General features: G+C 49.3%; 1 protein-coding gene across 2 annotated transcripts; it reads left to right on the forward strand.

Annotated features, from left to right (window-relative positions):
- The first annotated feature begins 150 nt into the window (after nt 1–150).
- ATP6V1D (ATPase H+ transporting V1 subunit D) lies at nt 151–26,803 on the forward strand. 2 transcript variants are annotated; one of them, XM_073639204.1, is made up of 9 exons: nt 151–304; nt 10,797–10,914; nt 13,590–13,669; nt 15,150–15,217; nt 16,582–16,626; nt 16,745–16,848; nt 24,234–24,300; nt 25,661–25,739; nt 26,423–26,803. In XM_073639204.1, exons 1-9 carry the CDS (start codon nt 264–266, stop codon nt 26,559–26,561), a joined length of 741 nt encoding a protein of 246 aa, XP_073495305.1. In that variant the 5' UTR covers nt 151–263; the 3' UTR covers nt 26,562–26,803. The 2 variants fall into 2 exon arrangements, with proteins under 2 accessions (XP_073495305.1, XP_073495306.1); XM_073639205.1 differs by lacking the exon at nt 151–304 and adding an exon at nt 2,080–2,199.
- The last annotated feature ends 693 nt before the right edge of the window (nt 26,804–27,496 follow it).

Here is a 27,496-nt window from a genome sequence, read left to right on the forward strand (position 1 = left end):
TTGGTTGTGGCAAACTGGGCCTTACTGTTAATGGGGTTCAAAAATAGAACCATAACGCATTAATACTGTTAGTATTAGTGTATGGGGTATGAGGGATATTAAAAAAGGGAATAATGAGTAAAAATAAGTAGCAGACGACAAGTCACGTGATCGTTGGAGCTTCCCGTCCGACCCTCTGCCACACCAGCGTCACATGACCAGAGCTAGAACCCCGTGATAGCGGCTAGTGACAGCAGAGGAGGCTGAGCGGCGCTGAGGACAAGATGTCGGGCAAAGACAGGATCGAGGTGTTCCCCTCCCGGATGTATGTACATAGTATATATATTATCAGTCTGTCCCGGTGCGTGTGCGGACTGTGCGGCCACAGCCTGATGGTATCACCAATAATGAGGCCTTAAAGGGGGTTTCCATCTCCGGAAAATGCCTGTGTCTGACCATCACCTGACATTAATGCGTCTTATAAGGACACAGGATTTTTTCTTGTTTCATTTTATTTTCTCCTTCTTTTAGTCTCCCAAGACATGTAACGTCTTAATATCTCTGTCCATCTGTATGAAGACTTGCTTTTTCTGGGGGGCGTTGTTATCGGACACTATTTTTGGGTCACGCACGACTTTTGATTGCTTTTTATTTCGGAGGTCCAGACTTATGGCCTTTACCCCCCCCCCGGGTTAATTAATTTTGGTTTGGCATTTTTACTTTATGTGATACCAAATATTGTTCATATTTAGATTATTTTTTATTTATTGTTATATCTTTTAATATATTTAACTGGTAAAACGTGAGATGATTAGAATATATTTTTGCATTATTTTTAATTTAAATTTTACATATTATTTATTTTACTCACTAATATAGCGCCATTAATTTCACAGCACTGTACAGATACTGTCATCACTGTCCCCATTGGGGCTCACAATGTAGATTCCCTATCAGTATGTCTTTGGAGTGTCTGTGTGTGTATGTATGTATGTATGTATGTATATATATATATATATATATATATATATATATATATATATTTTTAGCATTACACTGTATTTATTTTTTAGTTCCCTCAGGGGACTTGAACCTTTGACCGTCTGTACTATATACAGTGATAGTGCAGTATTGTGGTACATAGGAGAGATCACAATGCCATATGAAGTGGCCACTGATGGGCTTCACATATGGCAGAATTGGGGGCCTTCCCAGCCCCAGGTCCATCACGTGGTGTTGGACCCTATAGGTGCCGGAGCTGTATGCTGCCTGCATGTTGTGATGTACCTGCCTGTCATACATTGAAGGGTTTATACAGCTGGGATCAGAGCAGCTTTTTGGTGGGGAGTAATGTGGGACCCTTTCTAACCGTAGGTATTTGATTGGGGGGATCTGACTTGCAGCCCCCTTCCTTTTGATCAATGATCGTTTAGATAGTGTCACTTTAAAAGTAAGTGCCCCTCTTTAGTTCTATGACCTGTGTGTAAGGTATCTGTATCATGCAGTGTCAGTCTCCCCTCCCCCCTCATCCGCTGTGTATTTTACCGTATACAGCAGTTGTGTTCACTGTCAACATCCTCCATTGTGTGGTCCATGGAGATCAGCGGCGTCCTCTGCTCTGGATCGCCGCTTGTTCAACTCCTTCCTTGTTTTGATGCTGGAGCACAAGACCAGAAAGAAATCACATTTTCCTACCGGACACATGCGACGCTTGTGATCCAATGTCTCTTGCCTTAAAGGGGTCCTCTGATTTAAAAATTGACCCTTTATTATGTCTCATAAACTTTTCTGCCTTTTTAAAAGAATGATGAGATATCTCTGAAAATGCCCCCCCCCCCCAAATGGGTCTCCTAGAATCCCCCTCAGTATAATGACCTAATGGGTGTTATGATGCCAAGGTGCTGGGTGCCCTTACTATCTGTTTGATATTAGTGTTATTCTGGTTGCCCCTATGGATGTGCCAGATGCGCCCCCTGTCACCAGCTGTGGTGAGGACCGGCCTGACAGGGGGTGCGGACTTGTCTTTAGGGTAATGTGATGTAAACAGAAGATGTGTGTAGAGCAAACAAGCCTGCGGGCGTTCTGGATCCAGCCGGGCACCAGACGACCTCTCCGGCAGAACGGACCAGCAGAAGGCAGATGAGGAGCTGCCGGGGAAGAAATGCGGCATGATCCTATACTGGGAGTGTACTGAGACGTCTCTGCCCCACCATCAGGATTGTAAGTAGCTGTTCACATTACCAGTGGCCGTGCACATTCCCAGCTCCGCCATGAAATTGTTTCCATATCCCAGCCGGCAGGATATCCTAAAAAGATCCATTCATAGCGACAACTCGTAATGTGACTCTGCGGTGCGCCTGCCCCCCCCCCTGCGTGCCTGTGCGCCTGCCCCCCCCCTGCGTGCCTGTGCGCCTGCCCCCCCCCTGCGTGCCTGGGCGCCTGCCCCCTTCCCCCCTGCGTGCCTGGGCGCCTGCCCCCTTCCCCCCTGCGTGCCTGGGCGCCTGCCCCCTTCCCCCCTGCGTGCCTGGGCGCCTGCCCCCTTCCCCCCTGCGTGCCTGGGCGCCTGGGCGCCTGCCCCCTTCCCCCCTGCGTGCCTGGGCGCCTGCCCCCTTCCCCCCTGCGTGCCTGGGCGCCTGCCCCCTTCCCCCCTGCGTGCCTGGGCGCCTGCCCCCTTCCCCCCTGCGTGCCTGGGCGCCTGCCCCCTTCCCCCCTGCGTGCCTGGGCGCCTGCCCCCTTCCCCCCTGCGTGCCTGGGCGCCTGCCCCCTTCCCCCCTGCGTGCCTGGGCGCCTGCCCCCTTCCCCCCTGCGTGCCTGGGCGCCTGCCCCCTTCCCCCCTGCGTGCCTGGGCGCCTGCCCCCTTCCCCCCTGCGTGCCTGGGCGCCTGCCCTCTTCCCCCCTGCCTGCCTGGGCGCCTTCCCCCCTGCCTGCCTGGGCGCCTGCCCCCTTCCCCCCTGCGTGCCTGGGCGCCTGCCCCCTTCCCCCCTGCCTGCCTGGGCGCCTGCCCCCTTCCCCCCCTGCGTGCCTGGGCGCCTGCCCCCTTCCCCCCTGCGTGCCTGGGTGCCTGCCCCCCCCCCCCCCTGCGTGCCTGGGCGCCTGCCGCCCCCCCCCCCCTGCGTGCCTGTGCGCCTGCTGCCCCCCCCCTGCGTGCCTGGGCGCCTGCCCCTGCCCCCCCCCCCCCCCTGCGTGCCTGGGCGCCTGCCCCTGCCCCCCTGCGTGCCTGTGCGCCTGCCCCCTTCCCCCCCCTGCGTGCCTGGGCGCCTGCCCCCTTCCCCCCCCTGCGTGCCTGGGCGCCTGCCCCCTTCCCCCCCCCTGCGTGCCTGGGCGCCTGCCCCCTTCCCCCCCCCTGCGTGCCTGGGCGCCTGCCCCCTTCCCCCCCCCTGCGTGCCTGGGCGCCTGCTGCCCCCCCCCCTGCGTGCCTGGGCGCCTGCTGCCCCCCCCCCCCTGCGTGCCTGGGCGCCTGCTGCCCCCCCCCCCCTGCGTGCCTGTGCGCCTGCTGCCCCCCCCCCCTGCGTGCCTGTGCGCCTGCTGCCCCCCCCCCTGCGTGCCTGGGCGCCTGCCCCCTCCCCCCCTGCGTGCCTGGGCGCCTGCCCCTGCCCCCCCCCCTGCGTGCCTGGGCGCCTGCCCCTGCCCCCCTGCGTGCCTGTGCGCCTGCCCCCTTCCCCCCCCTGCGTGCCTGGGCGCCTGCCCCCTTCCCCCCCCCCCCTGCGTGCCTGGGCGCCTGCCCCCTTCCCCCCCCCCCCTGCGTGCCTGGGCGCCTGCCCCCTTCCCCCCCCCCCCTGCGTGCCTGGGCGCCTGCCCCCTTCCCCCCCCCCCCTGCGTGCCTGGGCGCCTGCCCCCTTCCCCCCCCCCCCTGCGTGCCTGGGCGCCTGCCCCCTTCCCCCCCCCCCCTGCGTGCCTGGGCGCCTGCCCCCTTCCCCCCCCCTGCGTGCCTGGGCGCCTGCCCCCTTCCCCCCCCCCTGCGTGCCTGGGCGCCTGCCCCCCCCCCCCCCCCCTGCGTGCCTGGGCGCCTGCCCCCTTCCCCCCCTGCGTGCCTGGGCGCCTGCCCCCTTCCCCCCCCTGCGTGCCTGGGCGCCTGCCCCCTTCCCCCCCCTGCGTGCCTGGGCGCCTGCCCCCTTCCCCCCCCCTGCGTGCCTGGGCGCCTGCCCCCTTCCCCCCCCCTGCGTGCCTGGGCGCCTGCCCCCTTCCCCCCCCCTGCGTGCCTGGGCGCCTGCTGCCCCCCCCCCTGCGTGCCTGGGCGCCTGCTGCCCCCCCCCCCCTGCGTGCCTGGGCGCCTGCTGCCCCCCCCCCCCTGCGTGCCTGTGCGCCTGCTGCCCCCCCCCCCTGCGTGCCTGTGCGCCTGCTGCCCCCCCCCTGCGTGCCTGGGCGCCTGCCCCCTCCCCCCCTGCGTGCCTGGGCGCCTGCCCCTGCCCCCCCCCTGCGTGCCTGGGCGCCTGCCCCTGCCCCCCTGCGTGCCTGTGCGCCTGCCCCCTTCCCCCCCCTGCGTGCCTGGGCGCCTGCCCCCTTCCCCCCCCCCCCTGCGTGCCTGGGCGCCTGCCCCCTTCCCCCCCCCCCCTGCGTGCCTGGGCGCCTGCCCCCTTCCCCCCCCCCCCTGCGTGCCTGGGCGCCTGCCCCCTTCCCCCCCCCCCCTGCGTGCCTGGGCGCCTGCCCCCTTCCCCCCCCCCCTGCGTGCCTGGGCGCCTGCCCCCTTCCCCCCCCCCCCTGCGTGCCTGGGCGCCTGCCCCCTTCCCCCCCCCTGCGTGCCTGGGCGCCTGCCCCCTTCCCCCCCCCCTGCGTGCCTGGGCGCCTGCCCCCCCCCCCCCCCCCTGCGTGCCTGGGCGCCTGCCCCCTTCCCCCCCTGCGTGCCTGGGCGCCTGCCCCCTTCCCCCCCTGGGCGCCTGCCCCCTTCCCCCCTGCCTGCCTGGGCGCCTGCCTCCTTCCCCCCTGCCTGCCTGGGCGCCTGCCCCCCTGCCTGCCTGGGCGCCTTCCCCCCTGCGTGCCTGAGCGCCTGCCCCCTTCCCCCCCTGCCTGCCTGGGCGCCTGCCCCCTTCCCCCCTGCGTGCCTGGGCGCCTGCCCCCTTCCCCCCTGCGTGCCTGGGCGCCTGCCCCCTTCCCCCCTGCGTGCCTGGGCGCCTGCCCCCTTCCCCCCTGCGTGCCTGGGCGCCTGCCCCCTTCCCCCCTGCGTGCCTGGGCGCCTGCCGCCCCCCCCCCCTGCGTGCCTGGGCGCCTGCCGCCCCCCCCCCCCTGCGTGCCTGGGCGCCTGACGCCCCCCCCCCCCTGCGTGGCTGGGCGCCTGCCCCCCCCCCTCCCCCTGGGCGCCTACCCCCCCCCCTGCGTGCCTGGGCGCCTGCTGCCCCCCCCCCCTGCGTGCCTGGGCGCCTGCCCCCTCCCCCCCCCTGCGTGCCTGGGCGCCTGCCCCCTCCCCCCCCCTGCGTGCCTGGGCGCCTGCCCCCTCCCCCCCCCTGCGTGCCTGGGCGCCTGCCCCCTTCCCCCCCCTGCGTGCCTGGGCGCCTGCCCCCTTCCCCCCCCTGCGTGCCTGGGCGCCTGCCCCCCCCCCCCCCCTGCGTGCCTGGGCACCTGCCCTGCCCCCCCTGCGTGCCTGGGCGCCTGCCCCCTCCCTCCCCCCCTGCGTGCCTGGGCGCCTGCCCCCTCCCTCCCCCCCCCCCTGCGTGCCTGGGCGCCTGCCCCCTCCCCCCCTGCGTGCCTGGGCGCCTGCCCCCTCCCCCCCTGCGTGCCTGCAGGCACTCCTGAGGCTTGGTCATTCTCCTGATGAGGGGGCAGATGACCCCGTGGGGGATCTCCTCCCAGATATTGGTGGATCATGGACTGTGGCACTACATGGCCGCGTCAGATACACTGGGATGTGATCCCATTCAGGTCTGGGAAACATGGAGGTCCGTTATTGGTATCGATCTAAGAATTGCCTAAACTCTGCCCACATGTGGCCTGATAATGTCCTGCACCAGGTCTGACACAGGTGCTGGGATGATCTCCTCAGAGCCAGGCCCCTGACCATGGTGACGGCAGCGCGGAGCAGCTGACAGGTTCCCTTTTAACTCTTTGAGCAGTGCTATTTTTGATTTAGTAACTCATCCGATTGGCCTCCATGTATCGCTGTCTGTACAGACAGATGTAGTTTCCTGAGAAGCTTTAAAGGGGTGGTCCGGTGTAGAATGACAGGTCTGCTGTCACTTGCATTGAGCGAGGCTGCGCCCACTAGACGGCTTCTGCCCAGCAGTATGTATATCGCATACATCGCCGCGCACAGTGTATGTGATGGGAAGATTCACAAGTGTGCAGTCGGAGTAACCGCAGACTTGTCATTATAGACCGGACAGCCCCTGTAAGTGATTGCTCTGTATGTGCTAGAGATAATCGTAGCTTGTGTACGTGGAGGAGCCTCACAGTGCACGCCTGGTCTCCATATCCAGCAGTCAGGTGGAAGTTACTAGGGTCCATGTAATCCTGCAAGTCTCACTATGACTATTGGGCCTAATACTAGACTCACACTGTCCATTCTGTGCAGAAGACTTTAAAGCAATCTCATTATGACAGACAGGTGTACAATGACAGATAACACCTCTATATGCAGTAGATAAGAGGATCCACCAGTCACAATGGGTGATGTCACAGCTCACCACCTCCTCCTCCTGTACAAAGACTGATAACACCTCTATATACAGTAGATAACACAGGATCCACCATTCACAATAGGTGATGTCACAGCTCCCCTCCTGTACAATGACAGATAACACCTCTGTATACAGTAGATAAGAAGATCCACCAATCACAATAGGTGATGTCACAGCTCACCACCTCCCCCTCCTGTACATTTGTCCCAGCATGTCTACAAAGATCTCCAGTACAGCTCGGTCAGCCTGTCTCTTGCTGCCTATGTCCATGTGGCTGCTCGAAAGTACAAGAAGTACGAGCCAATTACTGGGCTTAGTGGCCAGTGTGACTGTTGTAAGAGTTCAGATTTCTTTTTTTATGGATAAAACACATTAAATATAAAAACCTGATCAGTATACTCATCTTTTGGTTACACATGTAACCTCTGATAGAAGTACAATCCTAGGAACATAACGTGACCCGTCAGTTCAGTGACTTCATTCTAGTGTCTCTTCAAATTTACATGATGGGTAATTTTCTGGTGCTCTGGACCATTCTCCTGTCTCAAGAACTGGGGTCTTCTAAGCCCCTCTCGTTTCTCATCCTGCCCGGTCCAGCTAATTTCAGTGGATACGTGACAGCACATGTGACTTTCTCCATTGACTTCTAAGGGGGCTCCAAAAACAACAGAGCACACTTACAGTGGTGTGAAAAAGTGTTTGCCCCCCTCCCGATTTTTTTTATTCTTTTGCATGTTTGTCACATTTAAATGTTTCAGATCACAAAACCAATGTAAATATTAGACAAAGATAACACAAGTAACCACAAAATGCAGTTTTTAAATGAAGGTCTTTATTAGTAAGGGAAAAAGAAATCTAAACCTACAGGATCCTGTGTGAAAAAGTGATTGCTCCCTAAACCTAATAACTGGTTGGGCCGCCCTTAGCAGTAACAACTGCAATCAAGTGTTTGCGATAACTGGCAATGAGTCTTTTACAACGCTGTGGAGGAATTTTGGCCGCTCATCTATGCAAAATTGTGGTAATTCAGCCACATTGAAGGGTTTCAGAGCATGAACCACCTTTTTAAGGTCCGGCCACAGCATCTCAATTGGATTTAGGACTTTGACTAGGCCACTCCAAAGTCTTAATTTTGTTTTTCCTAAGCCATTCAGAGGTGGACTTTCTGGTGTGTTCTGTATCATTGTCCTGCTGCATAACCCAAGTGCGCTTCAGCTTGAAGTCATGAACAGATGGCCGGACATTCTCCTTCAGGATTTTTTGGTAGACAGCAGAATTCATGGTTCCATTTACCACAGCAAGTCTTCCAGGTCCTGAAGCAGCAAAACAGCCCCAGACCACCACACTACCACCACCATATTTTACTGTTGGTATATTGTTCCTTTTCTGAAAGGCTGTGTTACTTCTACGCCAGATGTAATGGGACATGCACCTTCCCAAAAGATCAACTTTTGTCTCGTCAGTCCACAGACTATTCTCTCAAAAGTCTTGGTAATCATCAAGATGTTTTCTGGCGAAGCTGACATGAGCCTTTATGTTGTTTTTGCCCAGCAGTGGTTTTCGCCTTGGCATGTCATTTTTGCCCAATCTCTTTATTTTGGTGCAGTCATGAATACTGACCTTAACTGAGGCAAGTGAGGCCTGCAGTACTTTGGATGTTGTGGGGTCTTTTGTGACCTCTTGCATGAGTCGTTGCTGCGCTCTTGGGGTAATTTTGGTTGGCTGGCCCCTCCTGGGAAGGTTCACCACTGTTCCATGTTTTCGCCTCTCACTGTGATTTGCTGGAGGAGTCCCAAAGCGTTAGAAATGGCTTTATAACCTTTTCCGGACTGATAGATCTCAATTACTTTGTTTCTTATTTGTTCCTGAACTTCTTTGGATTGCAGCATGATGTTTAGCTTTTGAGGATCTATTGGTCTACTTTCCTTTGTGAGGCTGATCCTATTTAAGTGATTTCTTGATTGAGAACAGGTGTGTCAGTAATCAGGCCTGTGTGTGGCTAGGGAAATTGAACTCCACTTCCCAAAGATGTGATAAACCACAGATAATTTATGTTTTTGGGAGGGGGGCAATCACTTTTTCATACAGGGCCCTGTAGGTTTGGATTTCTTTTTTCCTTAATAATAAAGACCTTCATTTAAAAACTGCATTTTGTGATCACACAAGTAATCTTTGTTTTGTTATCTGAAACATTTAAGTGACAAACATTCAAAAGAATAAGAAATCAGGAAGGGGGCAAACACTTTTCACACCACTGTACGTGCCGATCTTTGTAATTACATGACCAGTTTTGCAAAATGTATAGAAAGCAGTGTAGTGAAGGGGAATCATGAAATGTAAGGAATATTTTTTCTAAGATTTGCCCCTTATGTTGTACTGACCCCATTGGCCCTCATGGCTGTCATGTCACGTGAAGCTTACCTTGTTGCCCTCCCCTAGCGCTTACCCTATCAGTATGTCAGTCAGTCAGATTGAGGAACTGATGTAGGAAGTGCCTCTTATCGAAACCATGTCCCTCCATGGCAGGAATAGTCTGTCTGTCGCTAACATCATGTACTTCTGTATCTGAAACAGAATCTTTCCAAATCTGAACTTTTTATTCTCCTAACCTATCTAAGCCTGGTAGTTCCTTTTTCGTAGGTAGTGCTGCCATAACTCCGCAGAATGCTCTTGTGTTGTATGTCACTGAGATCTTTCCTTCACTCCCTGTGTCCTATCACTCGCTCATGTCACCTGCACCTCAAAAACATCACAATAATCCGGCCTTTCCTCACCTTCTTACTGTCGCTCTGACTCCTTTTTGTCTGGAATACTGCAACTCTCTACTAATCAGTTATGCTATCACTAAGCACTGTCCTCTCCAACCTATCCTGAATGCAGCCTCCTATTTCTGTCCAGCTGCGGCATCGATGCTTCCACCCTGTGCCAGTCATTGCATTGGTTACCCATCTGCTAAAGATTACAATATAAACTGATCACTATCACTCACAAAATCCGCCACAGTGCTGCACCACCCTACATCTCTTCCCTAATTTCTGTCTCCACCCTACACATTCTCTCCACAGAGCTACGCCACCCTACATCTCCTCCTCATCTGTCTACCACCTTACCCATTCTCTCCATAGTGCGGCACTGCCCTACATCTCCTCTATCACCCTATCCATTCTCCACATTGCCTCAGCACCCTACATCTCCCCTCATCTGTCTTCCACAGTACTGCACCGCTCTCATCCCTTTTCTATCATTCTACCGATTCTTCACAGTGCTGCACCGCCCTACATCTCCTTCCTCTTCTTTGTCTACCACCTTATCCCTTATCTCCACAGTGCTGCACCATTCTTCATCTCCTCCCTCTTCTGTATTTAACATCTTACCCATTCTCCACAGTGCTGCACTGTCCTACATCTCCTTTATCACCCTATCCATTCTCCACATTGCCTCAGCGGCCTACATCTCCTCATCTGTCTACGACCCTACTGTCCTCTCCACAGTACTGCACCGCTCTACATCTCCTCCCTCTTCTCTGTCTACCACCCCACCCATTCTCAACACAGTGCTGCACCATCCTACATATCCTCATCTGTCTACCACCCTACTGTCTTCTCCACAGTCCTGCACCAACCTACATATCTTCCTTTATCTGTGTATATCACCCTACCTGTACTCTCCACAGTGCTGCATCACTCTACATCTTCTTCCTCATCTCATTTGTTTTTACCACCTTACCCGTGCTCTCCGCAGTGCTGCACCACCCTACATCTCCTCCCTCATCTGTCTTCCACCCTACCTGAGCTCTCGATGATCTCTATTCTGCTTATGACATAGGATGAACATCCTCCGTAATTTGAACCTCCTACTCCTGTATTCAAGACTTGTTTTGTGCTGCGCCAGTTCTCTGGAATGCACTATCCAAGACAATGTGGTTCCCAATATCTACAGTTTTAATTATGTTCTAAAAACACATTTGCCCTTTAGGCTGGCCTGTCACATTACCTCCCTAATGTAACTGTCCTTCGTTCTCCCTTTCTACCCTTTCCTCCTAATCTGGTCCTTTCTGCCATCTGTTTCCCCAACACTCCCTGCACTCAGCAGCACTTTGTATCTGTACTTACCCAGTGATTGCTGGGATTCCTAGTGGTTGGGCACACATTCATTTAGCAGGTCAGTGATGGTCTAAATTTCCATAATTTTGTTTTTGTTTTTCTGCAGGGCTCAGACCATCATGAAGGCCCGTTTGAAAGGTGCCCAAACTGGACGCAACCTGCTGAAGAAAAAGTCTGATGCCTTAACCATGCGCTTCCGACAGATCCTTAAGAAAATTATAGAGGTGAGGTCCGGCTGCATCTGAGAGGAGGACACACAACCCACAATGCAATGCTCTTCTGGCATCTCACAACTAACGAGACCCAGACATGGCGGCAGTCTCCTGATATTAGAGACTAGTCGGCCATATCTCTGTTCTGCAGGGGACAGAGGATGGTCATTAGATCCCTGCACTGATCATAGGTATCACTGCACTTCATGGAAGAAGCACATGAGCGCCTGGCGACTTCTTATTCATATATGTCTTATCAAAGAAAAGAGAATAGGGGTGGTGGAGAGTGACACAAGTTTTGTCATTTTAGCTGTTTACCAGAACATATTGAAGATACAGTTATATAATCAATATGAGCTTAAAGTGCCGACTCTCAGCTTTACTTTGAGGCTATTCACATCCTAATTGTAGTGAGGGTTTAGGAATTACAGCTCTGTAGCTCCCCCTTTTTAAAGGGACCAAAAGTAATTGGACAGTTATCTCACATGTTCTTTATTGGTCTGCATCAGCTATTCCCTAGTTAATCTATAATCAATTAAGCAGGTAAAAGGTCTGAAGCTGATTCCAGGTGTGACATTTGCATTTGGAATCTGTTGCTGTGAACACACAACATGCGGACAAAGGAGCTGTGAATGGAAGAGAAGCAGACCATTAGGCTTAAAAAAAGAAGAAATCCATCAGAGAGATGGCAGAAATGTTAGGAGTGGCCAAATCAACAGCTTGTTACATTCTGCAAAAAAAAAGTGCACTGCTGAGATTGGGGACTCTAAAAGGTCTGGATGTCCACCAAAGACAACAGTGGTGGATGATCGCAAAATACTTTCCATGGTGAAGAAAACCCCTTTCACAACATCGACCCAAGTGAAGAACACTCTCCAGGAGGTCTGTGTTTCAGAGTCTATGGATAGGGGTATACGTCCCTCTGTGTAGGAGCTCACATACGACACCGCTGCATACACAATGTACAGACTAGAATCTGGCACTCATAATGCAAGCTGAAATCGTGATTCATTTAGGACACTGCAATCCTCCGTCCTATAGAGGTCTCTCCTATCATGACGTTTGCTGTCCATACCCACGCCAAGCAGCGGAAAAAAGCTGTATTACCAGGCTATGTAAACTGGCACTGTGTGGTGCTCCCTGCATGCACATCGTCTGGGCTATTACCCCTGCACTCTATCACTTAGGTCTTTCCCTTCAGCAATCCGGTAAGACACTTGCATTTTTTCGGTTGATGACCTGTTCTGCCTGTATTTCCACTATACCTCTTCCTGGTACTTTCTCCTCCAACTTTTTATTCTTCCATCCCTACATGTCCTGAGTTCTATCAGTGACTGGTATGGTCATCTGCACTAATGTGCTTCTATCTCTCTGATGTCTGATTTTGTGAATATCTTCTTGGTTATTCTTTGTGCTTTGGTCATTAGTAGCTACAACCTGTATTTATGGCATCACATAAACTATACTTTGATTAATATCGCTATTCGTGCTTAAACTCGCGTATGTCTGTAATACGGCTTACCCGTATATCTACGCCATTTACTTACAGAAGGGTCACCATAAGATGCAAACCATTAGTCAGTCTTAAAAATAGAAAGACCAGATAAGAATTTGAAAAAAAAAACATCTAAAGAAGGCGTCCAGATGTGGAAAAGCAAAACGAAGATCAATCTGTACCAGAATCATGGGAAGAAGAAAGTATGGAGAAGGCTTGGAACGGCTCATAATCCAAAGAACAGCACACCCTCTGTAAAACATGGTGGAGGCCGTGTGATGGTATGGGCATGCATGGCTTCCATTGGCACCAGGTCACTAGTTGCTATTGATGATGTGAATCCTGTGTGTACAGGGTGATACTTTCTGCTCAGATTCAATCAAATGCCGCAAGGCTGATTGGACAGCGCTTCCCAATACAGATTGACAATGACCCAAAACATACTGAGAAAGCAAAGATGCAGAGTATTCTGCAATGGCTGAGTCATCACCAGATCTCAGCCCGATCAAGCAGCATTTCACATGCTTAAAGGGGTATTCCGAGCTCCAAGATCCTATCCCAATATGTAGTAGGTATAATAATATTAGCAATTACCTCCAATTAGAAATGTAGTACAGTCCTTCTGATTCGCTATGTTACCATATGCAGGGCATTGCTGTAGCATGTATATGCAGCGCCTCCTCTTCCTTGGGGTAGGACTCCAATCTCACCGTAGGTAACTGTTTCACCTGTGGAGCTTATTCAGGGGCTTTCTATTAATATGACGTTTTGTAGATAAGCCATAAATGTCTGATGTTAGAATACACTACTAGGTTTTCTAATGATTGATGGAAGCAGTAGAATCTTACAATGTGGCCTTCGGACCTGGAAAGTTTGTGCACCCCTGACTACCTTTCTGGTTTCTGAAAACCCCTGACTCTTAGTTGCAGTTTGTTAAAACAACTGTTCTTTACTCACCGTCCCCGAGTCCAGTGTTAATTCTCCGCCGCTTCTCCAGGTGTCTGTTGTCTGCAATGTTGACGTCGCGTGAAGTGCTGCAACCAACAAGTGAGTTCAGTGGATCTGCCCCTTGTTGACTGCAGACAATAACCGAATCTGGAAAACCCCTGTAAGAGAGTGTGGTGAATATGAATTGGGTGATTTCTATCTCCAGAATTGACTTTAACTTTTCTCATTGACATTTGTGTTGTAGACCAAGATGCTAATGGGGGAGGTAATGAGGGAGGCCGCCTTCTCACTCGCTGAAGCCAAGTTCACCGCAGGAGATTTCAGGTGAGCAGCAAAAATGATAGTCGCATCGCTATAGTGTCATACAAGGATTGGATGCAGCACAAGATGCACTATAGGGGAAGGTATTGGGGTATACCTCTTAATCATTGAATCATGGAATTCTCCTACAGTTCCATAGCCCCCAATGTATAGCATTTAAATCCACAGCCCCCCAATGTATAACATCCAGCCCTATAGCCCCCCAATGTATAATATCCGGCTCCACAGCCTCCCAATGTATAACATTCATCCCCACAGTCCCCCAATGTATAAAATCCAACCTCATTGCCTCCTGGTTTATAACCTCCAACCCCTTAGACCACTGGTGTATAACATCCAGCCCCATAGTCGTCCAGTGTATAATATTTAACCCCATTGCCTCCTCGGTGTATAACATCCAACCCCTTAGCCCCCCAATGTATGACATCCAACCCTATTGCTCCCCGGTGTATAACATCTGGCCCCATTGCCTCCCTGGTGTATAACATTCGGCCCCTTATCCCCCCTGGTATATAATATTCGGCCCCATTGCCGCCCTGGGGTGTGCCGTTCCGGCCCCGTTGCCGCCCTGGGACGTGCCGTTCCGGCCCCGTTGCCGCCCTGGGACGTGCCGTTCCGGCCCCGTTGCCGCCCTGGGGCGTGCCGTTCCGGCCCCGTTGCCGCCCTGGGGCGTGCCGTTCCGGCCCCGTTGCCGCCCTGGGGCGTGCCGTTCCGGCCTCACTAATATGAGCGCGGTCCTGTAATAGGGGCCACTGGGGTAACTAGCCAGTTTGACATTTCTTCCCCCATCACCTGTGAGTCGTATTAATGAGAAGTGGAAGGAGCCGCAGCAACTCAGCCACAAAGTGAAGACCCCGTAACGTTACAGAGCAGGGGGCCGAGTGCTGAGGAGCAGAGGGCAGAAAAGTCGCCAACACTGCTGACTCCATATTGAATTAGATACATGGCTCCGCAGACTATCACACATAAGATTAGATACACAGACTGGATTACACATGACAGGCTCAGATGCGTAGCTCAGCGGACTGAATCACAGGTAAGGTTAGAGGCACTGACTGTATCGCACATGATAGGATTAGATACACAGCTCAGCAGACTATCATGTGTGATGCAGTCTGTTGAGCCATGCATCTAATTTTATAATGTGTGATACTGTTCATCCTCCCTTATCCTTGTCCAATCGCCCAGAAGTGGAGGAGCGGAGTGACATCACACCCACATGATCAGACTCCGCCCACTTTTACTGCAGTCATAAAGTGAGCTAGCTGTACACTAGGTTTTCATGGCAAATTTCAGCAGCTGCTCCCCCTAGTGTTTAACAGTGGAAAATATCAAAACTTTTTACAGTATTTTTTCCAATTTTTATCCCATTAAAAAAAGTAAATTTATATATTTTTTTTTTTCATTTAAAACATTAATATATTTTTTATGACACATTGTAAACAGATTCAGCTCTGGTTAATCTAGTTTTTCTCTGCCACAGCACAACGGTTATCCAGAATGTGAATAAAGCCCAAGTTAAAGTTCGAGCAAAGAAGGACAATGTAGCAGGTAATGATCGATTCCCAGCATCAGGAGGGGGCTCAGGTATACCCCCGGAATCACTAAGAGGCGCAAGGGGGGGGCGAGCATCATTGCAGGCCCAGGCTGATCACTATGGCAGAGTGTGTTTTCCTCTATAGAGCCCACCTTCTCTATGAAGCCCACCTTTTTACCTAGTTAATTCTCCTCTTTCCCATTTAGGTCTGACATCACGTGATTAAAAACTGACTAGCTGATTCCTTCTCAGCTCTATGTAGAAATAGGAGGTCAATTTTCCCTGCATGAATCATCCCCTTCTTCAACTCCTGACCCAGCTCCCCCCCCCCCCGCAAGAGACTTAGCATTGATGTAGAATTGTAGTTCTAATGATGACTCATGCAGGAAAAAATTACCTCATTCTATATGGTGCTTAGAAGGATTCAGCCGGTCAGTGTTTAATCACATGATGGCATAGACCTAATGGAAAAGAGAAGAATTGGCTGAGTAGAAAGGCAAAATGAGCAGTTGTAAGTACACAGGGCTATATGATATGACTGCAATGTATTAGCAGGATAAAAACTTTGATGGGAGGAGGAGGAGGAGGATGGCTTCGGTAATCTGAGCAGGAGAGACTGAGCGGAGCTTGTGTGCCCACATTTATGTGTGGTCATAAAGCGCACAGAAAATCAGTGTAGTTGCGTCTTATAGTCCAAAATATATGATAAATGCGTGTATTTGGGGTTAAAAAATATTTTTCCAATTGGGTTTCACTAAAAATTTTGCTCGGTTTGGTTTTTACAGTCTTTGCTTTCCTGCACACTCCACTTTGATGTGGTCATGAATGAGCTGAGAGGAGCTAAGAAGGCCGATAAGAGCTCCATACGCTACATTCAGACCATCAGAACGAGCTCACTGATGAATTATCAGTTACTTCATTTTGCAACAAAAAATGCTATAAAAGGCAAAATTGTTAACAAAACCCAATTTAAAAAAAAAAAAAAAAAAGATTTTTAGCCCAAAATACATTAAAATAACCCCTTCACGACATATGCCGTACATTTACATCATATATTGTGTCCCTTACTGTGATGCGGGCTCGCATGCCAAGCCTGCATCTTCACCGGCAGATGATGGCTGGTATAATCAGCCATCATGTGCCTTTAACAGCCGCAGGTGGAGAGGAGCTCTTCCCGCAGCTGTTAACCAGTTAAATGCTGCTGTCAATCTGTGACAGTGGCATTTCACAAGCACCAGCACAGGGGTGAGTCATTCCACGTGCCCATCGGTGCTCCCGTAATGTGATCGTGGGGCACCGATAGATTGCCATGACAGCTGTGTTAATGTACTGAGGTGATCGTAGATGTGCCATCACTGACTGTTCTTCCGTCTTCCAGGTGTGACCTTACCCGTGTTTGAACATTATCAAGAAGGGGGCGATAGTGAGTATAAGATGAATTCTTTTTCTCTGTACACTTATTAGCAATACAGCCTCCGTTATTTTCATAGTCTACCTCGACACATCGATAAACACTTTCCTGATCCTTTGTATCCTATCAGGTTACGAATTAACGGGTCTGGCGAGAGGTGGAGAACAGCTCGCTAAACTGAAGAGGAATTATGCAAAGGCGGTGGAGCTGCTGGTGGAGCTGGCCTCATTGCAGGTATGGCTGGGTGCCCATAGGTGTACAGGATAGACCTCAAGCTGCCATGTTTCCTCTACCAGTGTCACGGGTGTGACAGTCGCCCTACAGTTGGTTGCAGGAGATACCTTCGTTTGGCATTACTAACACCTTAGATCTGTCTCACTCTAGGACCCAGCAGCTACTTCCCTCCTGCTCTAATTGACAATGAGGCCTGGGTGTTTAAATACTTCCTGGTTGCTACTCAGGTGCCGGTGATATTCACATGACCCCTTGTAAAGGCTTGGAACAAGTGCAGTTCATACTTCCTCTCTGGTGCTAAGAGGCCATGTGTGCCATCTCTCTGAAGTCTAGTCACGCTAAGCTACTTCCCCTGTGTCTGTCTCCCCTTGCTGTCTTTAGTTGTCAGTGGGGATTGACTAGCGCTCACCCCCCCCCCTTCCCTATCTAGGGCCAAGCGCTAAGGAAATACAGGGATAGGTTCCTGTGCGGCAATTGGTTAGGAACCAATATAGGGACGGTAGGGGTAGACAGGGTGATTGTAGATCACTTCCCCCTTTCCCTAGTGTCTGGGCTCCCTTCCCTCATCCCTTTGTGTCACACTTTCTTTCCTACACTGTGCGTGACAACCAGATATTATAGGAAGAGGTATTTCCATCATATGTTGTGATGAAATATTGCTAGGATATGCCATCACTTATTGTCGGGGTCGTAGCGACATTCCACTCGTCCTCCAGTCACTCCAAATTAAGGCTATGAGCATGGGTCAACCATTCAAAGAATGAGTCAGACAACAAGCTGGTTCAAACTCAGAGCATGCTCAGAAGGCTACTGGCAAGCCACGATCTCAGCAATGTTCTGCCTTTATTTCCACATGCACAAACTTAAATACACTACATAATGGGGAGGGGAAAGGGAGTGTTCGGGGCGGGGTAAGCCATAAATGGAGTGTTCGGGGCGGGGTAAGCCATAAATGGAGTGTTCGGGGCGGGGTAAGCCATAAATGGAGTGTTCGGGGCGGGGTAAGCCATAAATGTCTAGTATCCAGCCACTCCTGATTGGTCCACGACTCCTTAACTCAGTCTCTGGGCAGACAACAATCAGTTGATGTTTTGGTTTCATTTCTCTGAAACAGGTGCTTGGCTGATACTGGCGCCATCTTAGCATAAGTTTCGATCTAAGTAACACGTAGCAAGGAAAGCTTATTGTTATAAGACACAAAATGGTGGTTAGTACATAAGCAAAGCGTATAAAAGTGGAAATATATATAGTCTTTCTTACCCTGACATTATGATCTGTGGGGTCCCAGAGGTTGGACCCCCACTGATCACTGAATGATGACATATCCTAGAATAAACAATAACCTCAGAGCGAAGGGTTCGCAGCACTGATTTAGATCCACCTCCCTCCTTGTAAATGGGCGAAACGTTCGGATTATGGCAGGGGGTATTTTCAGGCTGTTATCTGCTGCCCGTGGTGCAACAGAGCTCCCGAGACATCCTCGAGACAGCAGGGAACAGCACGAAGGAGGGGCGGAACAGCACGAAGGAGGGGCGGAACAGCACGAAGGAGGGGCGGAACAGCACGAAGGAGGGGCGTACCATCACCCCTTACTGATGTTGCCAAATCACAGTATGTAAGATTTGTTTTACGAGCGCTCAGGAAATAAATCCAGCACGGCCTTGTATGGTGCACTCAGGACTTCTCTTTAATCAACACAGAGCCCAGGGTTAAGTAGTGTCACAAACATAGGAAAGTTCCCTACAAAATATGCAGCCAATAGGATCTTTAGGGGCGAGAGTAGAAATGTGAAACTTCCCCACCGAGCAGTGTTATTTGTTCACCTAAGAAGATGGAGACCACAGTCTGTTTTATACTGCCATCTTACCGTGCCCTAAACCTGACAGATCTGATATCCTGCAGCACAGAAGTATTCAATTCCAAAGTACCAGAGGAATGGACAATGCTGGGGACCATAATCCCAAAAATAATATGGGGAACTCCCAATACAACTAGAGAACACAAATACAAATAATGGCGTGTGTGAACCCCAAGATGAGTGCAGAAATAGTGTAGAGGCCTATTTACACTAAAAATTATATTTTTATTGTGAAGCTCAAAATTTATGAATGGGCAACAATCACATGTAGTAAAAAAGCAGTAAAGCAGGTCAGTTGGTGCGGACACAAAAATGTGACAACACGAGAGACACATTAATATTGTAAGTACTGGGGCAGCAGACAAAGAGTCATTACACAGAAGTGTCATAGACGGCTGACAACAAATAGCGATCCATGGAAACAAATATACTTGTATGATCTCAAAATGGCCACTAGATGGCACCCGAGTACAAATGTGACCAGACGCATATACAGTATAGGGTCCAGCAACACCGCAGTGGAGTACAGAAGATATATAGGGTCCAGCGACACCTCAATGGAGTACAGAAGATATATAGGGTCCAGCGACACTTCAATGGAGTACAGAACATATATAGGGTCCAGCGACACCGCAATGGAGTACAGAAGATATATAGGGTCCAGCGACACCTCAATGGAGTACAGAAGATATATAGGGTCCAGCGACACCGCAATGGAGTACAGAAGATATATAGGGTCCAGCGACACCGCAATGGAGTACAGAAGATATATAGGGTCCAGCGACACCGCAGTGGAGTACAAAAGATATATAGGGTCCAGCGACACCGCAGTGGAGTACAGAAGATATATAGGGTCCAGCGACACCGCAGTGGAGTACAGAAGATATATAGGGTCCAGCGACACCGCAGTGGAGTACAGAAGATATATAGGGTCCAGCGACACCGCAGTGGAGTACAGAAGATATATAGGGTCCAGCGACACCGCAATGGAGTACAGAAGATATATAGGGTCCAGCGACACCGCAATGGAGTACAGAAGATATATAGGGTCCAGCGACACCGCAATGGAGTACAGAACATATATAGGGTCCAGCGACAACAATACAGAAGAACACAGAATGGCAAGTGTAAATCAAGACAAATGGTATAGATCATCCATAGCAACAACATCATGGGGAAAGTGACCCGTGCTTCCCAATAAAATGCTCTGTGCCTGTGTGTCAATTGCCCCAACGCAAAATTCACGTGGTCTTCCGCGGGGGTCTTACAGAGGTATTGCAGGATGTTAGATCAGCGATCAGCCAAATGAAAGTATAGAGACTAAGTAAGGGGAAAAAAAAGCGTAAAATTCACCATTAAAAGTGCTGTTTTATCAAAAAATAAAAAATAAAAGTGCATGTTTGGTATCGTCCTGAACGACCCTAGCTATAAAACTGATCCACAACCTGTCACGCCAGGTGTGGGAAAGACTTAGTGCAACACAGAGGGAAGAGGAAAAGGGAGCCCAGACACTAGGGATAGAGGGAAGTGGAGACCTCATAGTCTGATCTGGCGTCACCCTGTCTCGCCTATCGTCCCTATATTGCCTCCTCAGCAATCGCCGCACGCGTGCCTCGCCCTGTCTTTCCCTGGCGTATGGATAAGGCTAGGGATGGAAGGAGATGAGCACTAGTCAACCTACGCTAAACTCTAAAGACAACAAGGGTAGACAAAACAGGAAATGGCTTAGCTTTGGATGAACTCCAAATATGCACACGGCCTCAAGCTCCAGAGAGGACAAAGTACTGCTCCTGCTAAGCTTCACAAGTAGAAATGGATGTAGCCGGCGACTCCCTGTCAGACACACCAGGTATATATACACTCAGGCCAGGGAGCTAATTACCAGAGGGAGGTGGTCTTAAAGATAGCCTTTTCTCTAAGAAACTATCTGCAATGCCAAATATAGAGATCTCCTGCAACCCACTGCAATGCGACTGTCTGTCACCTCTGACACACCCTTGACACAACCCATATGATTAACACCGTAAAAAAAGATGAGAAAATTGTAGCTTTTTCAATATACTGACATAGCATTTTTTGTATCACTGAAAACGTCATCTGATCCTGCAAGCAATGCTGTCCGTCCGCTGTAAATATTTTCTTTCTGCAGCCCACTTAACCGTTAGAGTTTGAAACCCTAGCTTTGTAAGATGGGAATACCTTTTTAAAGTGAGTCTATGCACAAAATGACTGTTCATACATAGCACTGATGCCGGTGCACCCTTTGCGTGTTTGAGCAGTCCAGTAACCAAGCACTGATGCAGATGCACCCTTGGTGTGGCCAAACAGTCCAGTAACAAAGCACTGATGCAGGTGCACCCTTTGTGTGGCCGAGCAGTCCAGTAACCAAGCACTGATGCAGGTGCACCCTTGGTGTGGCCGAGAAGTCCTGTAACCAAGCACTGATGCAGGTGCACCCTTGGTGTGGCCGAGCAGTCCAGTAACCAAGCACTGATGCAGGTGCACCCTTGGTGTGGCCGAGCAGTCCAGTAACCAAGCACTGATGCAGGTGCACCCTTGGTGTGGCCGAGCAGTCTAGTAACCAAGCACTGATGCAGGTGTACCCTTGGTGTGGCCGAGCAGTCCAGTAACCAAGCACTGATGCAAGTGTACCCTTGGTGTGGCTGAGCAGTCCAGTAACCAAGCACTGATGCAGATGTATCCTTGGTGTGGCTGAGCAGTCCAGTAACCAAGCACTGATGCAGGTGCACCCTTGGTGTGGCCGAGATGTTCAGTTACACTTTTCCACCTACTTGTTTCCCATCTATCTCCACCCTTCCCTTGCCTCTTGTAAAGCCAGAGCCATCAATGGAGGAAGAGAGGGAATGGAGACAAATAATGTAAAACAATTAGTTGGGAAGGTGCACTGAAATGTTTGGCCACACCAAAAGTGCACCGAGCGTCCGTGCTTGGTTTGAACTGTAATTTTGTGCTGACAGACTCCTTTTAACCTGGTGGAGGTCTTACATTTTGTATGTAACTTTCACCTTGCAATGTAGAACTAATACAGCCACTAACAAGGTCTGCAACAACGGTCTCCAGCAATCCACTTTAAATCCATTTCGTATGTACTGTACACTTCAGTATGCAGATTCAAGTTTCTAATTCGGAGTTGTGGTTTGTTCTATAAAGTTTTGTTCACTTACAGTGGATACGGAAAGTATTCAGACCCCTTTAAATTTTTCACTCTTTGTTTCATTGCAGCCATTTGGTAAATTCTAAAAAGTTCATTTTTCCTCATTAAAGTACACGCTGCACCCCATCTTGACTGAAAAAAAAAAAAAAGAAATCTAGAAATTTTTGCAAATGTATTGAAAAAGAAAAACTGAAATATCACATGGTCATAAGTATTCAGACCCTTTGCTCAGTATTGAGTAGAAGCCCCCTTTTGAGCTAGTCCAGCCATGAGTCTTCTTGGGAATGATGTAACAAGTTTTTCACACCTGGATTTGGGGATCCTCTGCCATTCTTCCTTGCAGATCCTCTCCAGTTCCGTCAGGTTGGATGGTGAACGTTGGTGGACAGCCATTTTCAGGTCTCTCCAGAGATGCTCAATTGGGTTTAGGTCAGGGCTCTGGCTGGGCCGGTCAAGAATGGTCACAGAGTTGTTCTGAAGCCACTCCTTTGCTATTTTAGCTGTGTGCTTAGGGTCATTGTCTTGTTGGAAGGTGAACCTTCGGCCAAGTCTGAGGTCCAGAGCACTCTGGAAGAGGTTTTCATCCAGGATATCTCTGTACTTGGCCGCATTCATGTTTCCTTCATTTGCAACCAGTTTTCCTGTCCCTGCAGCTGAAAAACACCCCCATAGCATGATGCTGCCACCACCATGTTTCACTGTTGGGATTGTATTGGGCAGGGGATGAGCAGTGCCTGGTTTTCTCCACACATACCGCTTGGAATTATCACCAAAAAGTTCTATCTTCGTCTCATCAGACCAGAGAATCTTATTTCTCATAGTCTGGGAGTCCTTCATGTGTTTTTCAGCAAACTCTATGCGGGTTTTCATATGTTTTGCACTGAGCAGAGGCTTCCGTCGGGCCACTCTGCCATAAAGGCTCGACTGGTGGAGGGCTGCAGTGATAGTTGACTTTGTGGAACTTTCTCTCATCTCCCTACTGCATCTCTGGAGCTCAGCCACAGTGATCTTGGGGTTCTTCTTTACCTCTCTCACCAAGGCTCTTCTCCCATGATTGCTCAGTTTGGCTGGACGGCCAGGTCTAGGAAGACTTCTGGTGGTCCCAAACTTCTTCCATTTAAGGATTATGGAGGCCACTGTGCTCTTAGGAACCTTGAGTAATGTAGAAATTCTTTTGTAACCTTGGCCAGATCTGTGCCTTGCCACAATTCTGTCTCTGAGCTCCTTGGGCAGTTCCTTTGAGCTCATGATTCTCATTTGGTCTGACATGCACTGTGAGCTGTGAGGTCTTATATAGACAGGTATGTGCCTTTCCAAATCAAGTCCTATCAGTTTAATTAAACACAGCTGGACTCCAATGAAGGAGTAGAACCATCTCAAGGAGGATCACAAGGAAGTGGACAGCTTGTGACTTAAATATGAGTGTCTGAGCAAAGGATCTGAATACTTATGGCCATGTGATATTTCAGGTTTTCTTTTTTAATAAATTTGCAAAAACTTCTACAATTCTGTTTTTTTTCAGTCAAGATGGGGTGCAGCGTGTACTTTAATGAGAAAAAAAATGAACTTTTTACAATTTACCAAATGGCTGCAATGAAACAAAGAGTGAAAAATGTAAAGGGGTCTGAATACTTTCCGTACCCACTGTATATGCTAAACACGTGCCGTTCATTTCAAAGTGAGGAAGGCTAGGAGGAGACTTGCATTACTGCAGCCATTTACTTTCTCCCTGCCGACGTCAGATGCATTATCAAATGGAGAGAATAAAAGTAGCTATTGTTTCATTTTTATTTTTTTCCATAAGTAATGATATTAAAAATTTCTTATGTCTTAATAATGAAAGGCCTCATTGTTCATTTACAATCTTTTCTCCCCTACCCATCTTCTGCACTGAAGATTTACTTTGAACTCCCTGACCAAATGTGTCCTGTGCTGAAGGGAGACAAAGGTAGCGAGAAATACAAAGATTCAGCTGCTGCCTTTTAATGAGTGTTTTTTCAGTGCTGGAGTCACAGCTACCCTGCGCAGTACTGTTGAATTATGTGCTCCATGCTGCTGCTTCTCAACATGTACTAAACAGAGATAGGAGAGCAGGTATCTCTCATTTCTGTATGTGCTGCTGTCTATAGGAGGCGGCGAGTCTCTTCACACATCTCTGTGCTGGTTCATTTAGCTGTCGCCTATATATCCACTGGGAGCAGAACTCTCTCCCTCTCCCAGCATGAAAAAACCTATGTCGGAGTTGTAGAACTTTCCATTTATATGCGATTAATCTTTGTTTCCATGAAAAGCGGGAAAGCTCCTTAAGATGTGTAACCTATCCCCTTGTTCTTTCCCCTTGTTCTCTCGCAGACTTCATTTGTCACTTTGGATGAAGCCATTAAAATCACAAACCGTCGTGTTAACGCCATAGAGCACGGTAAGGAAAGCAAAACCTGTTTTATTGGGTTTTTTTTTCTGCTCCCCTCCTCCATACTTTGGTTTGTTAGTAAATGCTTGGTTCACCCTGTCCGATCCCATGTGGTTGGTATGGGTGCTAAGTGTCAGTGATTATTTATTTATTGTGCGTTTCTTATATAGCGCCATTAATTCCACAGCACTTTACTGACATTATGGGCACTGTCCCCATTGGGGCTCACAATCTACATTCCCTATCAGTATGTCTTTGGAGTGTGGGAGGAAACCAGAGAACCCAGAGGAAACCCATACAAACTCCTTGCAGATGTTGTCCTTGGTGGGATGGGATTTGAACCCTGGACCCCAGAGGCGCGCCCGCCGAGAGGGGTCTCTCCATGAGGCATGCCCAGCGAGGTGTAATAAAGCTGCCATCCGAGCGAAAGTAGCTTCTGTGATGGAAACTAGCCCTGATGATAACCGTTGACCCTCTCAGATGTTGCTTTCATTCTTGTAGGAGGTTAGGAGCAGAGGTGGTGGGGTCAGTGTCGCACCCTTCCCTGCACCCATGGGATGCTGACTGACTGTCTTGGCAGTTCTGAGCCCTCATATTACTGCTCGTATGAAGCCCAGCATGTGGCTTGGCTTCATTGGAGACTGGTAATTATACAGTAGACTGCAATAATACGCTATTACAATATTGCTATCACAGCTTCAAGTCCCCTAACTGGACTAATAAAAGAAATAAAAGAAAAAAACAAAGTAAAAAAAAAAAGAACTTTAAAATATTTTTAAAGAAAAAATTCCCCCCACCCAAATAAAAAAAATAAATTATATATATATATATATATATATATATATATATATAGTTTAGAGCCTGTAATGCAAATATCAAAGTCTAAAAATTTTAAAAAATTAACAGATTTTGGCATCAGAGTTCAGAATTGTCTGATAATATATAGAATTATTTATCCCGTACAGTGAAAGCCAAAATTGAAAAAAAAAATGTAAATGGCAGCATCAGTTTTTGGGTTGTTTTGTGATATCGCCTCTCAAAAAATGAAATAAAACAATAAGCCATGGGGGCTTATTATTTTACCCGGCTTCTGACATGCCATAGGTTCTGCACTGTTGCATCTGAGGAGAGCCAAGTACGACCAATCAGAAATGATGGGGCTGATCACTCAATTGAGCACTTCTGCCCCTTCTTTTTAGAAATTAGTGGGGTCTCCGCATCTGCACCCCACTACATCGGAATATAAGTTTGGTAAAAAACCTTCAAGGAGCGGAATCCTAATGTGGAAAAGTGGCATAAGGATATTCACACGGGGAAAATGCGATTTCCAATGATGATGATGATATCTGTTTTTCTTTTCCCTCCCTAGTAATTATTCCTAGAATTGAGCGCACCTTGTCTTACATCATTACTGAACTGGACGAGCGCGAGAGAGAAGAGTTCTACAGGTACAAGCAACTTCTGCTGTCGGCGTCACGTGGATACAACTTTCTGCTCAAAGTTTGTTTAAAAAAAAAATGCTTTACTCACCCTCCCCAGGTCCAGCTCTCCTGCTGCTCCCTGTGTCTGTTATTGTCTGCAGCACTGATGTTGACAGCTCTTCGGCTAGTCAGTGAGCTCAGGCAGAGCTGTCCTATTGGAGGCAGCGCTGTAGACAACTCTCCGGGAGCAGCGGGTGGAGACTCTGTGCTGGACCTGGGAAGGGGAAGTAATGCAGAGGCTGGTATTCTTTTGTTTTTTGAAACAATCTGTTGCTGGGTACAGGGGTTTTCTGAAAATGGAAAACCCCTTTAAGTGCACAGTCATGGGTTTTATTACTACTGCACCCCAGCTGTTCCCAAAAATAGAAGACCACAATTGCAGTTATGTTTTTCCCTCAGTTAGGACCGAAATGATTGAAGATTTTCCACCTGAATTTATCATTCTCATCCACTTGCTGAGAATAATCTCCATGCAGAAATTGACCTGCGGTGCAAATTTTCTTTATTTTTTAGAGCTCATTTCATCTTCACCTTGCTTAGCTTTTAGCAATAACAGTGATTTTGACCAGGGGTGCTCAAACTTTTACATGGCACTGTAAATTGGAGGGAATAAAACACCATAGCCCACTATGTTCTTGTCTATAATTCAGATTAAAAAAGATCCAGGAGAAGAAGAAAATTATCAAAGAAAAAGCGGAAAAGGAGCGCGCGGCGTGGGCTGATTCCAGAAGCTCGGAACCGGCCAATCTCCTGGCTGAAGATCGCGATGAAGACCTTCTGTTCGACTAGTCGGGGGGACGGAGTGGAACACATCATTGTAATATAATATCATGTATTGTGCGGACCACCCTTGTATGTCACAACAGCACTGTGCGCAGAGTATGGAGGAGTGGTCCTCAGTGCAATGTTAGTTGTAGCTCTATCCTAAAATGTGTAGACTCCTCCATGAGCCTTTTTTAACTTATTTTGCTTTTTTCTGAATTGTGATTGTTCCTTGTATGACAGTAAATCAGTGTAGGCATGTACAGTCACCGGGATCATTGTCCAGTTCATTCATTGACTCGCCAAATTGATCACGTCAAGTGGCATCTAGCTGGGAAGTGGGTCTTCAATGGGTTGCGTAAAATTAGGCCTCATTCAGACATCCGTTTTTTGCACCCTTGAGGTTAGTTCCTTTTTATGGAGCTGTGCTCATGTCTGCAAAAATAGAAAAACTGTGTTCCTTTATTGATCAAACTCACCCAGTCACATCACAGCTAGCACATGGGTCACATCTGAGGGTTGTCCATGGTTTAATGGGTAGCAAAGGCTTGTTATGTTTTCTTATTGTTATATACAACCCCTGGCAAAAATTATGGAATCACGGGGCTCGGAGGATGTTCATTCAGTTGTTTAATGTTGTTGAAAAAAATCAGATCACAGACCTGGCACAAAACTAAAGTAATTTCAAATGGCAACTTTAGGGCTTTAAGAAACACTAAAAGAAATCAAGATAAAAAATGTGGTACTCAGTAAGGGTAATTTTTTTCAGACCAAGCAGAGGGAAAAAATTATGGAATTACTCAATTCTGAGGGAAAAAATATGGAATCACCCTGTAAATTTTCATTTCCAAAACTAACACCTGCATCAAATTAGATCTGCTCGTTAGTCTGCATCTAAAAAGGAGTGATCACACCTTGGAGAGCTGTTGCACCAAGTGGACTGACATGAATCATGGCTCCAA

Source organism: Phyllobates terribilis, unplaced genomic scaffold (assembly GCF_046119375.1).
Source record: "Phyllobates terribilis strain yellow unplaced genomic scaffold, ASM4611937v1 Scaffold_7__3_contigs__length_470593459, whole genome shotgun sequence".
In the NCBI taxonomy this organism is placed as follows: domain Eukaryota; kingdom Metazoa; phylum Chordata; class Amphibia; order Anura; family Dendrobatidae; genus Phyllobates; species Phyllobates terribilis.

What these genes read in the sequence shown, in the direction of transcription:
- ATP6V1D (XM_073639204.1), top strand. Translation starts at nt 264, where the DNA reads ATGTCGGGCAAAGACAGGATCGAGGTGTTCCCCTCCCGGAT. An exon ending in TTCACCGCAGGAGATTTCAG is followed by an intron (nt 13,670 to 15,149) that starts GTGAGCAGCAAA and finishes TCTCTGCCACAG; the next exon opens with CACAACGGTTATCCAGAATG. An exon ending in TTATCAAGAAGGGGGCGATA is followed by an intron (nt 16,627 to 16,744) that starts GTGAGTATAAGA and finishes GTATCCTATCAG; the next exon opens with GTTACGAATTAACGGGTCTG.